The 18521-nt window shown below is 47.2% G+C and overlaps 1 protein-coding gene across 3 annotated transcripts in view; it reads right to left on the bottom strand.

The window, feature by feature from the left end:
* The window catches only part of KLHL3 (kelch like family member 3), a 145457-nt gene that overhangs the window by 35779 nt on the left and 91157 nt on the right, over positions 1-18521 (bottom strand). For all 3 annotated transcript variants that reach the window (XM_030212861.1, XM_030212864.1, XM_030212862.1), the window contains 2 exons: positions 18303-18465; positions 11022-11131 (listed from right to left, as the gene is read on the bottom strand). In XM_030212861.1, the coding sequence (XP_030068721.1) occupies positions 11022-11131; positions 18303-18465 (273 nt within the window). The remainder of the gene's footprint in view (positions 1-11021; positions 11132-18302; positions 18466-18521) is intronic.

Below are 18521 nucleotides of genomic sequence, written 5' to 3'. Positions count from 1 at the left end.
CCATCTGCTCGCCATAACAGAAACCTGGCTCTGCCCTGATGACTCTGCTTCAGTCGCAGCCCTGTGCCATGGCGGTTATCTATTTTCACATACTCCTCGCCCTGCTGGCCGTGGGGGCGATGTTGGACTACTTCTCTCTCCCTCCTCCAGATTTCAACCCCTTCTTCCACCTCAATCTCACTGTTTTTCCTCCTTTGAAGTCCACTCTATCCGCCTTTTCTCTCCTCTGCCTCTTCGAATAGCGGTCATTTATCGTCCCCCTGATAAGTCCCTTTCATCCTTTCTCAGTGACTGACGCCTGGCTTGCCTTCTTCCATGATCCTTCCTCCCCCTCTCTCATCCTTGGTGACTAATATTCCTGCTAATGATCCTTCCAACTCTTATATTTCCAAGTTACTCGCTTTAAAATCCTCCTTTAATCTCCAACTATGCTCCACCTCCCCCACTCATCAAAATGGTCACTGTCTTGATCTCATCTTCTCCTCCAACTGTTCACCATCTAGTTTCCTTGCCTCTGATCTTCCCTCCTCTGATCACCATCTTATAACTTTCACACTTAAATCTCCTCCCTCCCAGTCCCATCCTATCTTATCTAATTTATCTAGGAATCTTCACGATATTGACCCTTCATCTCTATCCTCCCATGTTTCAAACCTCCTCTCTACTGTGGCACCATCCACGTCTGTCAACGAGGCTGTTTCTTCTTACAACAATACTCTATCCTCTGCCTTAGACACTCTTGCACCTTTGATGACCCGCCTTGTAAGGCATACAAAACCCCAACCTTGGCTGACTTCTAATATCCGCTACCTACGTTCCTGTACCCGCTCCGCCGAACGCCTCTGGCGGAAATCTCGGGCCCTTGCTGATTTCCTACACTTTAAGTTCATGCTGACCTCCTTCCAATCTGCTCTTTTACGTGCCAAACAGGATTATTATATCCAACTGACCAACTCTCTTGGCTCTAATCCTCGACTTGTCTTCACCACATTGAACTCTCTCCTCAAGGTGCCCCCTCCCCCAACTCCCCCTTCATTATCTCCTCAGACCCTTGCTGAATTCTTTCACAACAAGGTTCAAAAGATAAACCTTGCTTTCTCTACCTCACCACCTCTCCCTCCACTAGTCCGTTCCCCTCTCTCTCCTTCCCCTCATTCCCTTTCCTCCTTTCCTGAAGTTACTATTGAGGAAACTACACTTCTCCTTTCTTCCTCAAAATGTACCACCTGTTCCTCTGATCCCATTCCCACCCACCTTCTTAATGCCATCTCTCCTGCTCTTATTCCTTTTATCTGTCACATTCTCAACCTCTCACTTTCCACTGCGACTGTCCCTGCTGCCTTTAAACATGCTGTGGTCACACCTCTCCTTAAGAAGACTTCACTCGACCCTACTTGTCCCTCTAATTACTGACCCATCTCCCTCCTTCCTTTTCTCTCCAAATTACTTGAGCGTGCTGTTCACTGCCGCTGCCTTGATTTTCTCTCCTCACATGCTATTCTTGACCCACTACAATCTGGTTTTCGCCCTCTCCACTCAACCGAAACTGCGCTTACTAAAGTCTCCAATGACCTATTACTGGCTAAATCCAGAGGTCAATATTCTATTCTCATTCTTCTTGATCTTTCCGCTGCTTTTGACACTGTCGATCACAGCATACTTCTCGATACCCTGTCCTCACTTGGATTCTAGGGCTCTGTCTTTTCCTGGTTCTCTTCCTACCTCTCCCTCCGCACCTTTAGTGTTCACTCTGGTGGATCCTCTTCTACTTCTAGCCCTCTGCCTGTCGGCGTACCTCAGGGTTCTGTTCTTGGTCCCCTCCTCTTTTCTATCTACACTTCTTCCCTTGGTTCATTAATCTCATCCCATGGCTTTTCCTACCATCTCTATGCTGATGACTCCCAAATCTACCTTTCTACCCCTGATATCTCACCTTGCATCCAAACCAAAGTTTCAGCGTGCTTGTCTGACATTGCTGTCTGGATGTCTCAATGCCACCTAAAATTAAATATGACCAAAACCGAGCTTCTCATTTTCCCCCCAAAACCCACCTCCCCGCTCCCCCGTTTTCTATTTCTGTTGATGGTTCTCTCATTCTCCCTGTCTCCTCAGCTCGAAACCTTGGGGTCATCTTTGACTCTTCTCTCTCCTTCTCTGCTCTGTCGTTTCTTTCTTTACAACATCCGTAAAATCCGCCCCTTTCTTTCCGAGCACTCTACCAAAACCCTCATTTACACCCTTGTCACCTCTCGTTTAGACTACTGCAATCTGTTTCTTGCTGGCCTCCCACTTAGTCACCTCTCCCCTCTCCAGTCGGTTCAAAACTCTGCTGCCCATCTCGTCTTCCTCCAGGGTCGCTTCACTCATGCTACCCCTCTCCTCAAGACCCTTCACTGGCTCCCTATCCGTTTTCGCATCCTGTTCAAACTTCTTCTACTAACCTATAAATGTACTCACTCTGCTGCTCCCCAGTATCTCTCCACACTCGTCCTTCCCTACACCCCTTCCCGTGCACTCCGCTCCATGGATAAATCCTTCTTATCTGTTCCCTTCTCCACTACTGCCAACTCCAGACTTCGCGCCTTCTGTCTCGCTGCACCCTACGCCTGGAATAAACTTCCTGAGTCCCTACGTCTTGCCCCATCCTTGGCCACCTTTAAATCTAGACTGAAAGCCCACCTCTTTAACATTGCTTTTGACTCGTAAAGCGAATGCTACATACCTGTAGAAGGTATTCTCCGAGGACAGCAGGCTGATTGTTCTCACTGATGGGTGATGTCCACGGCAGCCCCTCCAATCGGAACACTTTCTAGCAAAGTCCTTTGCTAGTCCTCGCGCGTCGATGCGCATGCGCAGCCGTCTTCCCGCCCGAACCGGCTCATGCCGGCCAGTCTCATATGTAGCAAGACAAAGAGAAGGGAAGACCCAACTCCAAAGGGGAGGCGGGCGGGTTTGTGAGAACAATCAGCCTGCTGTCCTCGGAGAATACCTTCTACAGGTATGTAGCATTCGCTTTCTCCGAGGACAAGCAGGCTGCTTGTTCTCACTGATGGGGTATCCCTAGCCCCCAGGCTCACTCAAAACAACCACCATGGTCAATTGGGCCTCGCAACGGCGAGGACATAACTGAGATTGACCTAAAAAATTTACCAACTAACAGAGTGCAGCCTGGAACAGAACAAACATGGGCCTAGGGGGGGTGGAGTTGGATTCTAAACCCCGAACAGATTCTGAAGCACTGACTGCCCGAACCGACTGTCGCGTCGGGTATCCTGCTGCAGGCAGTAATGAGATGTGAATGTGTGGACAGATGACCACGTCGCAGCTTTGCAAATCTCTTCAATAGTGGCTGACCAAGTGGGCTACCGACGCTGCCATGGCTCTAACATTATGAGCCGTGACATGACCCTCAAGAGCCAGCCCAGCCTGGGCGTAAGTGAAGGAAATGCAATCTGCTAGCCAATTGGATATGGTGCGTTTTCCCAGAGCCACTCCCCTCCTGTTGGGATCAAAAGAAACAAACAATTGGGCGGACTGTCTGTTGGGCTGTGTCCGCTCCAGATAGAAGGCCAATGCTCTCTTGCAGTCCAATGTGTGCAGCTGACGTTCAGCAGGGCAGGAATGAGGACGGGGAAAGAATGTTGGCAAGACAATTGACTGGTTCAGATGGAACTCCGACACAACCTTTGGCAAGAACTTAGGGTGAGTGCGGAGGACTACTCTGTTATGATGAAATTTGGTGTAAGGGGCCTGGGCTACCAGGGCCTGAAGCTCACTGACTCTACGAGCTGAAGTAACTGCCACCAAGAAAATGACCTTCCAGGTCAAGTACTTCAGATGGCAAGAATTCAGTGGCTCAAAAGAAGGTTTCATCAGCTGGGTGAGAACGACATTGAGATCCCATGACACTGTAGGAGGCTTGACAGGGGGCTTTGACAAAAGCAAACCTCTCATGAAGCGAACAACTAAAGGCTGTCCTGAGATCGGCTTACCTTCCACACGGTAATGGTATGCACTGATTGCACTAAGGTGAACCCTTACAGAGTTGGTCTTGAGACCAGACTCAGACAAGTGCAGAAGGTATTCAAGCAGGGTCTGTGTAGGACAAGAGCGAGGATCTAGGGCCTTGCTCTCACACCAGACGGCAAACCTCCTCCATAGAAAGAAGTAACTCCTCTTAGTGGAATCTTTCCTGGAAGCAAGCAAGATGCGGGAGACACCCTCTGACAGACCCAAAGAGGCAAAGTCTACGCTCTCAACATCCAGGCCGTGAGAGCCAGGGACCGGAGGTTGGGATGCAGAAGCGCCCCTTCGTCCTGTGTGATGAGGGTCGGAAAACACTCCAATCTCCACGGTTCTTCGGAGAACAACTCCAGAAGAAGAGGGAGCCAGATCTGACGCGGCCAAAAAGGAGCAATCAGAATCATGGTGCCTCGGTCTTGCTTGAGTTTCAACAAAGTCTTCCCCACCAGAGGTATAGGAGGATAAGCATACAGTAGACCCTCCCCCCAGTCCAGGAGGAAGGCATCCGATGCCAGTCTGCCGTGGGCCTGAAGCCTGGAACAGAACTGAGGGACTTTGTGGTTGGCTCGAGATGCGAAGAGATCTACCAAGGGGGTGCCCCACACCTGGAAGATCTGTCGCACTACACGGGAATTGAGCGACCACTCGTGAGGTTGCATAATCCTGCTCAACCTGTCGGCCAGACTGTTGTTTACACCTGCCAGATATGTGGCTTGGAGCACCATGCCGTGACGGCGAGCCCAGAGCCACATGCTGACGGCTTCCTGACACAGGGGGCGAGATCCGGTGCCCCCCTGCTTGTTGATGTAATACATGGCAACCTGGTTATCTGTCTGAATTTGGATAATTTGGTGGGACAGCCGATCTCTGAAAGCCTTCAGAGCGTTCCAGACCGCTCGTAACTCCAGGAGATTGATCTGTAGATCGCGTTCCTGGAGGGACCAGCTTCCTTGGGTGTGAAGCCTATCGACATGAGCTCCCCACCCCAGGAGAGACGCATCCGTGGTCAGCACTTTTTGTGGCTGAGGAATTTGGAAAGGACGTCCCAGAGTCAAATTGGACCAAATCGTCCACCAATACAGGGATTTGAGAAAACTCGTGGACAGGTGGATCACATCTTCTAGATCCCCAGCAGCCTGAAACCACTGGGAAGCTAGGGTCCATTGAGCAGATCTCATGTGAAGGCGGGCCATGGGAGTCACATGAACTGTGGAGGCCATGTGGCCCAGCAATCTCAACATCTGCCGAGCTGTGATCTGCTGGGACGCTCGCACCCGCGAGACGAGGGACAACAAGTTGTTGGCTCTTGTCTCTGGGAAATAGGCGCGAGCCGTCCGAGAATCCAGCAGAGCTCCTATGAATTCGAGTTTCTGCACTGGGAGAAGATGGGACTTTGGATAATTTATCACAAACCCCAGTAGCTCCAGGAGGCGAATAGTCATCTGCATGGACTGCAGGGCTCCTGCCTCGGATGTGTTCTTCACCAGCCAATCGTCGAGATATGGGAACACATGTACCCCCAGTTTGCGAAGTGCCGCTGCTACTACAGCCAAGCACTTCGTGAACACTCTGGGCGCAGAGGCGAGCCCAAAGGGTAGCACACAGTACTGGAAGTGACGTGTGCCCAGCTGAAATCGCAGATACTGTCTGTGAGCTGGCAGTATCGGGATGTGTGTGTAGGCGTCCTTCAAGTCCAGAGAGCATAGCCAATCGTTTTCCTGAATCATGGGGAGAAGGGTGCCCAGGGAAAGCATCCTGAACTTTTCTTTGACCAGATATTTGTTCAGGGCCCTTAGGTCTAGGATGGGACGCATCCCCCGTTTTCTTTTCCACAAGGAAGTACCTGGAATAGAATCCCAGCCCTTCTTGCCCAGATGGCACGGGCTCGACCGCACTGGCGCTGAGAAGGGCGGAGAGTTCCTCTGCAAGTACCTGCTTGTGCTGGAAGCTGTAAGACTGAGCTCCCAGTGGACAATTTGGAGGTTTTGAGGCCAAATTGAGGGTGTATCCTTGCCGGACTATTTGGAGAACCCACTGATCGGAGGTTATGAGAAGCCACCTTTGGTGAAAAGCTTTCAACCTCCCTCCGACTGGCAGGTCGCCCGGCACTGACACTTGTATGTCGGCTATGCTCTGCTGGAGCTAGTCAAAAGCTCGTCCCTTGCTTTTGCTGGGGAGCCGAGGGGCCTTGCTGAGTCGCACGCTGCTGACGAGAGCGAGCGCGCTGGGGCTTAGCCTGGGCCGCAGGCTGTCAAGAAGGAGGACTGTACCTACGCTTGCCAGAAGAGTAGGGAACAGTCTTCCTTCCCCCAAAAAATCTTCTACCTGTAGAGGTAGAGGCTGAAGGCTGCCGGTGGGAGAACTTGTCGAAAGCGGTGTCCCGCTGGTGGAGCTGCTCTACCACCTGCTCGACTTTCTCTCCAAAAATATTATCCGCACGGCAAGGCGAGTCCGCAATCCGCTGCTGGATTCTATTCTCCCGGTCGGAGGCACGCAGCCATGAGAGTCTGCGCATCACCACACCTTGAGCAGCGGCCCTGGACGCAACATCAAAGGTGTCATACACCCCTCTGGCCAGGAATTTTCTGCACGCCTTCAGCTGCCTGACCACCTCCTGTATTGGCTTGGCTTGCTCAGGGGGGAGCTTGTCCACCAAGCCCGCCAACTGCCGCACATTGTTCCGCATGTGTATGCTCGTGTAGAGCTGGTAGGACTGAATTTTGGCCACGAGCATAGAAGAATGGTAGGCCTTCCTCCCAAAGGAGTCCAAGGTTCTAGAGTCCTTGCCCGGGGGCGCCGAAGCATGCTCCCTAGAACTCTTGGCCTTCTTTAGGGCCAAATCCACAACTCCAGAGTCATGAGGCAACCGAGTGCGCATCAGCTCTGGGTCCCCATGGATCCGGTACTGGGACTCGATCTTCTTGGGAATGTGGGGATTACAGAGGCTTGGTCCAGTTCGCCAGCAATGTCTTTTTGAGGACATGATGCATGGGTACTGTGGACGCTTCCTTAGGTGGAGAAGGTTAGTCCAGGAGCTCAAACATTTCAGCCCTGGGCTCGTCCTCCACAACCACCGGGAAGGGGATGGCCGTAGACATCTCCCGGACAAAGGAAGCGAAAGACAGGCTCTCAGGAGGAGAAAGCTGCCTTTCAGGAGAGGGAGTGGGATCAGAAGGAAGACCCTCAGACTCCTCGTCAGAGAAATATCTGATGTCCTCTTCCTCTTCCCACAAGGCCTCACCCTCGGTGTCAGACACAAGTTCACGGACCTGTGTCTGCAACCGTGCCCGGCTCGACTCCGTGGAACCACGGCCACGGTGGGAGCGTCGAGAGGTAGACTCCCTCGCCCGCACCGGCGAAGCTCCCTCCGCCGACGTAGTCAGGGAGCCTTCCTCGGAGGCTACCGCACTCGGTACCGCAAGTGGCACCGATGTCGGAGACCTCACCCCGGGCAATGGGCCAGCCGGCACCTCGCTCGACGGTACCGGTGGCGCAAGCACCCCCGGTACCGGAGGGGTAGGGCGCAACAGCTCTCCCAGGATCTCTGGGAGAACGGCCCAGAGGCTCTCGTGCAGAGCGGCTGTGGAAAAAGACATGGAAGCCAATGCAGGAGTCGATGTCAGAACCTGTTCCGTGCCCAGCCCCCAGACACTGAAGACACGACGCATGCCTGTCAGTGAGCGAGATTACCCGGGCGCACTGGGTGCACTTCTTGAAGCTGCTGGAAGACTTCGATGTCATGGGCAGAAAAATCGCGCCGGCGAGATCAAAACTCGAAATGGCGAAAATGGCACCACAAAAATAAGGGGAAGAAAACTTCGAAACGAGGCCTAAATAGGGCCTACCCTGACGACGAAAGAAAACTTACCGGGGCAAAACTAGAAGTACGGGAAGGGAGAAAACCATAAAGGTCTCCTTCCGACACCTTTTTTTTTTTAACACGAAGTCGATAAACGACGCGCGAGGTCAACTTTCGGGGCGCGAACGGCGAAACACGACAGTACCGAGCGCGGACAAAAGAAGACTGGCTGGCACGAGCCGGTTCGGGTGGGAAGACGGCCGCGCATGCGCGGTGCGCCTCGGCGCGAGGACTAGCAAAGGACTTTGCTATAAAGTGTTCCGATTGGAGGGGCTGCCATGGACGTCACCCATCAGTGAGAACAAGCAGCCTGCTTGTCCTCGGAGAACCACTTGTAACCACTCGCCTCCACCTACCCTCCTCTCTTCCTTCCTGTTCACATTAATTGATTTGATTTGCTTACTTTATTTATTTTTGTCTATTAGATTGTAAGCTCTTTGAGCAGGGACTGTCTTTCTTCTATGTTTGTGCAGCGCTGCGTACGCCTTGTAGCGCTATAGAAATGCTAAACAGTAGTAGTAGTAGTAGTGAAGTTTCTTCTAATTCTTGGATTTAACAGTTCTTCTAGAAACATCTAGAGATGAAATTGTCCAGCGAAGATTCTGTTGTAATCTTTTGTCTTTTTACAGGACAAAGAGGTCCTTTTGAGGCTATACTTCAGAACTTTTGGAACATTTCTTGGAGGGGAGGTGCAGATTGTTTCCCCAAATATGCCAAGGTAGACTTAGGAAAGGAGGAAAAAAGTTTTTTGTACTTTGATTTCCTTGCAAATGTATTTTACATTTGAAACAGTGTATGTCTTTTTTGAACAACCTTAGGGTCCTGTTTACAACGGCACACTAAAAATTAGAACACACTATCCATGTAGATGCCCATAGGAATATTATAGGCATCTACACAGTTAGCGCATGCTAATTTTTAGCGCACACTAAAAACGCTAGCACGCCTTTGTAAACAGGGCCCTTAGTTACAAATTCTTTTCAGACTCTAAAGGGAATTCAACTGCGGTTACGTGGTTAGTCATATGGAAATTGGGCTTTTTTGACAGGTAGAAGTAGTTTTGTTCTCGTTAATATTTTCCTTATGCCCACCCTTCTCTGGCATGCGTTTCTAGGCTCCTCTGTATTTGTGGTCTAATACTGAACATTTCTAGACTTTTCCTGCTAGAATAATTTCCTTGGCATTTCAGTGATTGAACATTTATATTCCCTCGTCAAATTATACATCAATGTAATATTTTTTGGGGAATGCAAATAAAAAGAGAAATAAAGCAAGCAAGAAAAAAACAAACAGAGAATTCCTAGCCAATAAAAGGTTTCAAGAGATAAATTGGCAGTCTAAAAGGAAACAAAGTACCAGGTGAGGGTTGTAAGTCAACTTTCCAGTAACTCCACCCCAGCGACATGCCTAGTCAGTCCTTATGCAACAAACTCATGCTCTCATTCCCCCCCCTTTTTTTTTTAAACTATCCTATTATTGTATTTCCTTCCTATTTTTTATATTTTGCATATTCTAAACCATGGACGTAGACAGATTTAGCCCTGGCCCCCCTGCTTTCACCCCCCTCCCGCCACCAACCCTCCCCCCCCCCCCCCCCGCCACATTCGACCCCCCCCCCCCCCCCCGCCATCAGGTACCTTTGCTGGCGGGGGTCCCTAACCCCCGTCAGCCGAAGTCCTCTTCAGCGCCGGTCTCCAGCGCGTTGCTGATCTGGATTCAGTTTCTGTGAGTCCTGTGAGGACTCACAGAAACTGAATCCAGATCAGCGAATGTCAGGTACCTTTGCTGGCGGGGGTCCCTAACCCCCGTCAGCCAAAGTCCTCTTCAGCGCCGGTCTCCAGCGTGTTGCTGATCTGGATTCAGTTTCTGTGAGTCCTGTGAGGACTCACAGAAACTGAATCCAGATCAGCGAATGCGCCAGACTCGGAGACCGGTGCTGAAGGGGACTTGCAAAGTTAGAGAAATCCATTAACATTTTGGGCCTCTTTGCCGCGCGCCAATCCGGAGTTACTGCCGGGCTACCGCAGGAGTCTGGTGGTAGTACCTTCCCCCAATACACGCCATTTCTGGTGCTGAAAAAATAGTTTTATTTCTTTAGTGCCAGGGGCTTACCCGGTGGTAATCGAGCAGCCCCATGCGCTGCTTGGTTACCGTCGGGTTAGCGTGTGAGTCCTTTCCACCTCCTAAAGAGGTGGTAAGGACTCGCCCCAGAAATGACTGCGCGGCAAGTGTTACACTTACCGCACCTCCATTTCCTTCTTTTTATTATTTTTTTTAAAGTCCTTTTACCCGCTGCTGTAAAAGGGGCCTCAGAGCGTGGCAAATCCAAACGCTGATGCTACCGCAGGACTCCTTTTGAAAAGGGTTATAAAAGGGGCCCTTAGGATTTTTTCTGGGGTTTTTTTTTTAATTGCAATTAAAAAAAAATAATAATCCAAGGTATAAACACTTAGGGGCCGTTTTAATAAGCCGCGCGCCAAAATGGAGTTACTGCCCGACTACTGCATGGCTCTTGCAGTAATTTCATTTTTGGCACGCGTCCGATATGTGCGGCTGAAAAATTATTTTTATTTTCGGACACGCGCCAAGTGGCATTTGATGCACGTAGGTCGTTACCGCGGGAGACTTTACCGCTAGGTCAATGGCTGGCGGTAAGGTCGCAGCCCCAAAATGGACACGCGGCAATTTTGATGTTACAGCGTGTCCATTTTCAGCTAAAATTTTTAAAAGGCTTTTTACGGGCACGCTGAAAAATTGATCGGCGCGTGCCCAAAACCTGTGCCTATACTACCGCAAGCCATTTTTCAGCGCACCTTAGTAAAAGAACTCCTTAGAATAAAGAAAACAAGGCAGAAGCCAATATATATGACACAGTTATCTTATTTTCTTCTTAAATTTCACTTGTATTCCTCCTCACAGCGTCGTGGACTGTTATTTAAGCTATGTAACATTTAGTTTTTTTAATGCATTTTCTTTATTAGGACATGCATCCTCTCTCCTTTACTGGTAAAATGCAACTGAGCAGTTTTCACTGTATATCCCCAACACAAATAAGATTGGGAATGTTCAGTTGACCAGACGATAGCCCCGGAGTGCAATAAAACCATATGTTCTACCTATGTTTCCCAATCTACTGTACCTTTTCTTCTGAAGAAACGGTGAGCTTGTCACTTGATATCAAGCTGCAGACCTGGTCCAGACTGAGACTAAGAAATTCTTCGCCCAACATCACCTCTGGGAAGTGCTGTTCTGTTGAAGAGGGCACAGGTCACAAATCAAAAAAACAACCGAGTCTCTGTGGTTAATACTCAATGTCAAAGCAGCGATGTTCACTCACTCTAGCCTGCAGCTACCAAAAAAAGAACAAAACAAAACTCGACTCAGTGCTGCTACAAAAAAATCCACTCTGCGATATACGGGATTCAAAGTTTTAAACTCTAATTAGTCCATGCAATACCCTGCCCTATCACAGAGGATTCAACTTCCAAGGCTAGTAACAGCTGAAAGCACCATGCCAGCCATCAGCTTCCATTCTTATGATTTTTTATATAGAACTACCAGGGGCATACCAAACTTGCTCATATTGTTGTTGATGTTAGTAGTAGTAGTATTATGATTATGATTATTTATGTAGTACTAACAGGGGCATACCAAACTTGCTCATATTGTTGTTGATGTTAGTAGTAGTAATGTTATGATTACATTATTATGATTATTTATATAGCTGTACCAGGGGCGTGCCGAGCTTGCTCATATTGTTGTTGTTGATGTTAGTAGTAGTAGTATTATGATTATGTTATTATGATTATGATTATTTACATAGTACTACCAGGGGTGTGCCGAGCTTGCACATATTGTTACTGTTGTTAATAGTATTATTATGATTATTTATAAAGCACTACTAGGAGCTCCTTACAGCTTGCAATCTAGCCAAAAACACCTACAGACAAAATATATACACACACAAAAAAAAAAAGACAAGCAGCTTATAATCAAAACATGGAGGTTGATTGTGAAGAACTAAAACAGTCTTTTCCCTAAACTACGCTAAAATTTGCATTTAATACATTTTAACATGAGATTTTACAGCGTGATAACTGCAAATTTTACATGGCACTTTTGAGCACTTTTCCTTTTTTTTTTTTTGCAGGCTGTGTGTTAATGTTACCATTAGTGCACAGTACTTGCAGAAAGTTAAAGGGGGAGCACTTGGTGCCTCCTAGTTAAGAGATGGCAAGGGCTCCTAGTTTAACCCTGCGTTAGCCAGTTAGCACACGGTAAGCATAACGTGGGCTTCCTCCCAGTTTAATGCACAGTAACAGGCAAAACGCTCACGCTAGCATGCTACCAAATAAAAGATGCAAAACACTTTAATGCATTTGTGCGATAGCTTGTTACTGCATGAGGACTGAGCATTTACCCCTGGATTCTATATAGCGTGACCGAAATTGTGAGCACAAATCCGGTCATATTTTGGATTTGCGTGCGCAATTTAATTACTTAACAAGCCAATCTGTGCCGATAATGGCCACTTATTGATACTAATTAGCATTAAGTAGAATTTACGTGCACAACTTACTACTTGTATGTAAATTCTAATTTGCACTGCCAAAAAGGGGGCATGGCCACGGGTGTGGAATGGGCGGACCGTGGGCGTTCTGAAAATATACGTGCACAGTTATAGAATACTCCTGCTCTGTGCCTAATTTAGACACCAGGCATGGCCGCTAGATGTATTCTATAAACCGGCGAAAATCACGCCTAAATCTAGGTGCGGTTTACAGAATGCACCTAGGTGGAAATATTTTCGGAATGATTTTTCAGGCACCTTATATAGAACCTAGTCCTAAGTGTTTAATGCATTTTAGTAAAAGGGCCCCTATATGGTGGGGTATATGTTCCCGCAGAAGCATGTACTGGTCATTATGAAAGAAATATATAGGGGTGTTAAGCTCTTCACAATATACTCCTGTATTAGCATTTATCAATGCAGTATCAGTTATTAAGCCTCTCACCACACAAACTGGGACCTGTGATAAATAACGCATGTTAATGTGCAGTCAACACTGTTTAATAAATCTAGTCTAAAACTAATGAGGTCAATGTTTTCTACAGCAGACTCCTGCAATAATCTTGCGGGGGTCTGAACTTGAATTTCATCTCGTCGTTTTAATCAATCTTGCAATTTGATGCTTTTCATTACAGACATCACATTCTACATTACCATTTTCACTTCGTGCGATATACTGTGAACACCCCATATAAAGTGTCAGGTGTTTTTGCCTCGTCAGAAACTAAATACCCCATCTAGTTTGGATGAAAGATTATAGGATCAACTTCAGATCCACCACCCCAGTGTTACTGCTGCCTGGCAACTGGAAGGGCACCGTCGTACGCTCTCCTTGCACCACATTCGATGTAAAAGAGAAATCCCAAAACTCCAGACCTGCTGCTGGTTAGGAGGAAACCATGTGCTTAATCCTGTGCTTGCAGGAAGAAAAAAAAACTGAAAGAAGTGCTCTACTTAAATGAACAGAACTCCTTTGGGTATTAAAGGAAGGTAGCTGAGGACATCCACATTCTACTCGAGATTCTCATGCGAGCACCATAGCCATGGAATTTTAATTGCATTTTTATTAATAAGGTTTCATTAGCGTTGAAGAGAATACTGTACAGAAAGGCCAATAAGATAAAAAGAAAACAGACCTTCTAATTGCCCACCTAGAAAATGAACATAAATTGAATGTAGTACTTGCTGAGTTAAAGATTAAACAGAGCCTTATGAGCAAGGATAATGAGGCATTACAGCACAACCTTTCCACAGAGACTCATTTCTTGCAGAATGAGGTTTCTTCTTATAATTCAGGTACTGTTAAGAAGGGTAAAATAGGGCAGGGCCTTCCTTCCTCCTCTTATCCTTTCCACTTCTCAAACTACTTATGCTAAGAGCAAACAGAATTGGGGAGGGAAAAAAATAAAATAAAATAACACTGCTAAGCTGACGCCAGAGTATAATGAACTGAGGAATTGTGGAGATACGGAACAGTGAGTGACTTAAGGTGGTATAACTGCAGTTATTACTTATTTTGAAAGTCTATTCAGGTATGGTGACATCCAGTCCTTGGGTCCTGCACCATCAACTTTTTGTAATACCTATAATATGCACGCAATGGCTCTAATTTACGGGATTCAAGATTTTTTGACAACCACAGCTTCTTTCTTGAGCCTTTATGGGGTTTTTCTGTGTGTTTTTAAGAGACATTTGCAAAATGTTTCCCTTTTAAAACCTGCTAATTCCCCCCCCCCCCCCCCCCCCAAAAAAAAAAAAAAAATTCTTTGATACGATTTGCTAATTCTCCTTCTCTAGTCTTAGAAAACCCAAATGGACTTAGGTTCAAATGGACTTAGGTTCAATGCTATCTTGGATTTGAATCTTATTACCTACTTTTCCAAACTTACACTCGAAGCTGAGTTACAATTCAAGTACTGTAGGTGAGCCCATGTCGATAAGGACTTAGAATTTAATTTGGTACTTGAGGCAACTGAGGAAAAGGGACTTGCCAGAGGCCATGACGAGCACTAGCGGGAGCCCAGAGGAAATCTCTTTTTGGATTGTTACTCTCTTTGGAGGAGATTATATATATATATATATATATATATATATATATATATATATATATATATATATATATATATATATATGGTGCCTAAAAAGTCTATGCAGAGTTAAGCGTATTCTATATGATATCGGCGCGGTTAGTAGCGTACCTAGGGTACTCGACACCCGGGGCTGGTCATTTTTTAACACCCCCTCTCCAAAATCCAGTACTAAGCATACCGAGAATACAAAACATTCAGGACCCACAGAGCAATTCTATCATACCATAAGCAGTAATTTCTACAAGTCACACAAGGAAAAGGAAAGCATCTTAAACACTACAGTGAGCTCTAGAACATCAATTCCCCTATTGTAAAACGAAACCAGACAGAATAGTACAGATCGTCGATCCTGCACAGTCAATGCCAACTGAAAGCCTTGTCTTTTTCACAAACACAGCTATACCCTAATCCACTATAGAATAAGTAATCATAAACTTTCTATTTAGACAAAAATTAAACTGAACCCCCAAGATGCCAGACTCTGCATACAATGCAACACCACAGAAACAGAAAATGTCCCCTAGTACTGTGCAAAATATAAAGACAGCAGATGTAAATTTGAAAAAACTAACAAATACCAATCACCACTTTACAAATTAACAAATAGAAATAAAACAAATATAGAAAATAAAATACCATTTTATTGGACTAATACATTTAGCTGTCAGTGGCCAAAACCTCCGTCCTCAGGTCAATACAGTATAGTGCTGTTACAGAATCCTATCCTGACCTGAGGAAGGCGGTTTTGTTCTCTGAAAGTTAGTCAAAATGTACTAAAATTAGTCCAATAAAAAGAGTACCTTATTTACATGTTCTATTTATAAACATATATTAACACATCTACAATATTACTTTATCCTAAAGCAAATAAATAAAAATATATATTTTATTTACAGTTTGTTGTCTCTGGTTTCTGCTTTCCTCATCTTCTTTTCACTGTCTTCCTTCCATTCAGCATCTGTCTTCGCTCTCTCTCTGCCATCCAGTGTCTGCCCTCTCTGCCATTCCCTCCAGCCAATGTCTACCCTCTCTCCCTGCCCCTTCCATCCACTGTCTGCCCTTTCTATCTGCCCCTTCAATCCACCATTTGCTCTCTCTGTCCCATCCATCCAGGGTCTACCCTCCCTCTCGCTCCCCCTTCCATCCAGGGTCTGCCCTCCCTCTCGCTCCCCATTCCATCCAGGGTCTGCCCTCCCTTTCGCTCCCTCTTCCACCTAGGATCTGCCCCCCCTCTCTCTCTCTGCTCCCTCTTTTCGTGGGAGAAAAGGAGGGGAATGGTGGGAGGCCGTTCCAGCCCCATTATCCCACCTGCCCCTAGTTCCAGCACCAGCCCACATCTCCCACATGCCCCCCCCTTTTCAGCTCCCAGTTTCAGCCCCACTATCCCACCAGTCCCCTCCTTTTCTCCCACCAGTCCCGAGCTTCAGCCCCCAGCCACTTCTCCCTGTCCCCTTTTCAGCCCCGTCCTCAGTTTCAACCCCAGTCCCGAGCTTCAGCCCCAGCCACTTCTCCCTGTCCCGTTTTCAGTCCCCAGCCCCCACAGTTTTAGCCCCTGCCCCTTTTCAGCCTCCAGTTCCAGTACTAGCCCCCTATCCCACCTACCCTCCTTTTCAGCCCCCAGTTAGTTCCCTTCATCCACATGCCTTGCATTAGGGTCCCCCTTTTCAGCCCCAGACCCATTCTCCCACCTGCCCCAGGCATGGCCCCATTCTCCCACCTGCCCCCTTCTCAGACCCCAGTTCCAGCTCCAGGCCCCTTCTCCCATCTGAGACCCCCCTCCCAGACCCAGTCCCCTTCTCCCATCTGAGCCCCCCCAGACCCAGTCTGGGAGAAGGGGAGCCCCCCCCTCCCGGACCCAGTCCCCACCTGCCTACCAGCTCCGTCGACAGACGACCCTCTTCTCCTGCCACCCAGCACCCAGCCTTAAAAAAAAAAGATCTGTGAAATGCCTTGCGTCTGCTCTGCTGTAAAAGAGACAAATCGCCTCATCGTGTCGGCCCTTCTCTCACTGAGTCCCGCCCTTGCACAAATAGGAAGTTACATCAGAGGGCGGGATACAGTGAGAGAAGGGCCGATGCGACGAGGAGATTTGCCTCTTTTACAGCAGAGCAGACGCGAGGCGCTTCACAGATTTTTTTTTTTTTTTTTTTTTTTAAAGCTGGGTGCCGGGTGGCAGGAAAAGAGGGTCGTCTGTCGACGGAACTGGTAGGCAGGTGGGGACTGCAGCGCCAATGGAACACCCCCTCCACCTGCTGACATCTGGGACGGACCGCCCCCACCGCCCCACCCTTGGTATGCCACTGGGCGCGGTGTATAGAATACGCTTAGTTGATACCGCAGTGCCTAAATCTACACACGTCCATTTACGCCAATAAAAACCTGGTGTAAATCCATGCTTGTAGATTTAAGCGCACTTACCCATATTCTCTAATTAGGCAGGGAAGTTTTGGAACGCCCACAAAACGCCCATAAACATGTCCCTTTTAAGCACATATTTATTTTTAACTGTGCGCTTTGCAAATCTAGGCGCCGTCCTTTATAGAATACTTAAAGGGGCCATTTTACTAAGGCACGCTGAAAAATGGCCTGCTCTGGCGTAAGCGCATGTATTGGATGCGCGCAGGTCCATTTTTCAGCAAGCCTGCAAAAAAGGCCTCTCCCCCCCCCCCCCCCCCCCCGATAATGGATGTGCGGCAAAATAAAAAAATCAGAACGTGTCCATTTTGGGCCTGAGATCTTACCGTCACCCACTGACTTAGCGGTAAGGTCTCACGCATTAACCGGGCTGTAATCATCAGCAAACGTACACTGCCAATTACAGCCCGGTTAGTGTCACATGGTAGAAAATAGAAATTATTTTCTGCCGCGTGATTTGGTCATGCATCAAAATTAGAATTACCGCCCGGGGCACACGGTATCCAGGCATGTAGTTCTAATATGACGCACGTTGTATGTGCTTAGGTGTTTTAGTAAAATTTAGTAATTATTGCCAATTAGTGCTCATTATTGCTCATTATTGCTTAAGTGCTATTAAAACCGCCAATTACCTTGTTACACCAATTAAGTTACTCACGTATCTACGTGGGAAATCTAGGCACCATATACAGAATCCAGGGGATTGTTTTTAAACGCTCCAGAGACAGGAAAATACCTATCGCACCTGAATGTAACTCACCTTGATCTAATACTGAAAAGGCTTGAGCTAAATCCAAATAAATAGAACAAACCACCACAGGATATAATTTAAAATTAAGGTTAGAACTGTGCAACTTAAACATTTTAAAAGCACAAATCATTCAAGTTAAATACTTATAAAACTCAGAAGCCAAATACTACTTTGGCAGGGCCAAACACTGGACAGTTTCTTTCAAAGACGTACCCCATGCCCAGTTTTTATTACATAATTGCATAAGGGAAAATGACCCTCCTTTGCCCTTTCTCAGTGCATTTGGCTGATGCGTTTCAAGCCGTTTCCTTTTTTCCGCTTTGTGATTTTACAAAGAAAGAAAAAACATGTGATCTCCCATCTGTTCCTCAGTGACATGTCAGTTCAACGAACAGTGAGATTTTTGCCAGGTGAGATGATGCCACGCTCACCAACTGGATAGTTGCATTCACCAATTAACATCTGGCAATGATGAGAAGTTTCAAGAGCAGAAAGACTGGTCCACAACGATCAGCCTTTGTATTTAATAACCCACAAGTCAGACAAAAGCAAAAAATACAACAGGAAACATGAGCAGCAAGTGGGCAGACTCACCTGCATACGCATTGGCCTGGTTTAGAAGCTCTGTACATGTGTGCACATCTGCAAATGCTCGGATACCAAGGCAATTAGTTGGATGCAACTGGGACTGCAGAAAGTCACAGCAGTTTGTCCGAACATCCATTAACTGTAACAAGCTAGCCGCTGGTAACAAAACCTAAAAATCAGGAAATGCAAAAATTATTAAATGGTCATTTGCACAATTCCTGCTGC

The sequence above is a fragment of the Microcaecilia unicolor genome, chromosome 8, assembly GCF_901765095.1.
Source record: "Microcaecilia unicolor chromosome 8, aMicUni1.1, whole genome shotgun sequence".
Taxonomy (NCBI): domain Eukaryota; kingdom Metazoa; phylum Chordata; class Amphibia; order Gymnophiona; family Siphonopidae; genus Microcaecilia; species Microcaecilia unicolor.
Note: the sequence above shows the minus strand (reverse complement) of the source record. Positions and strands in the feature narration are given on the sequence as shown.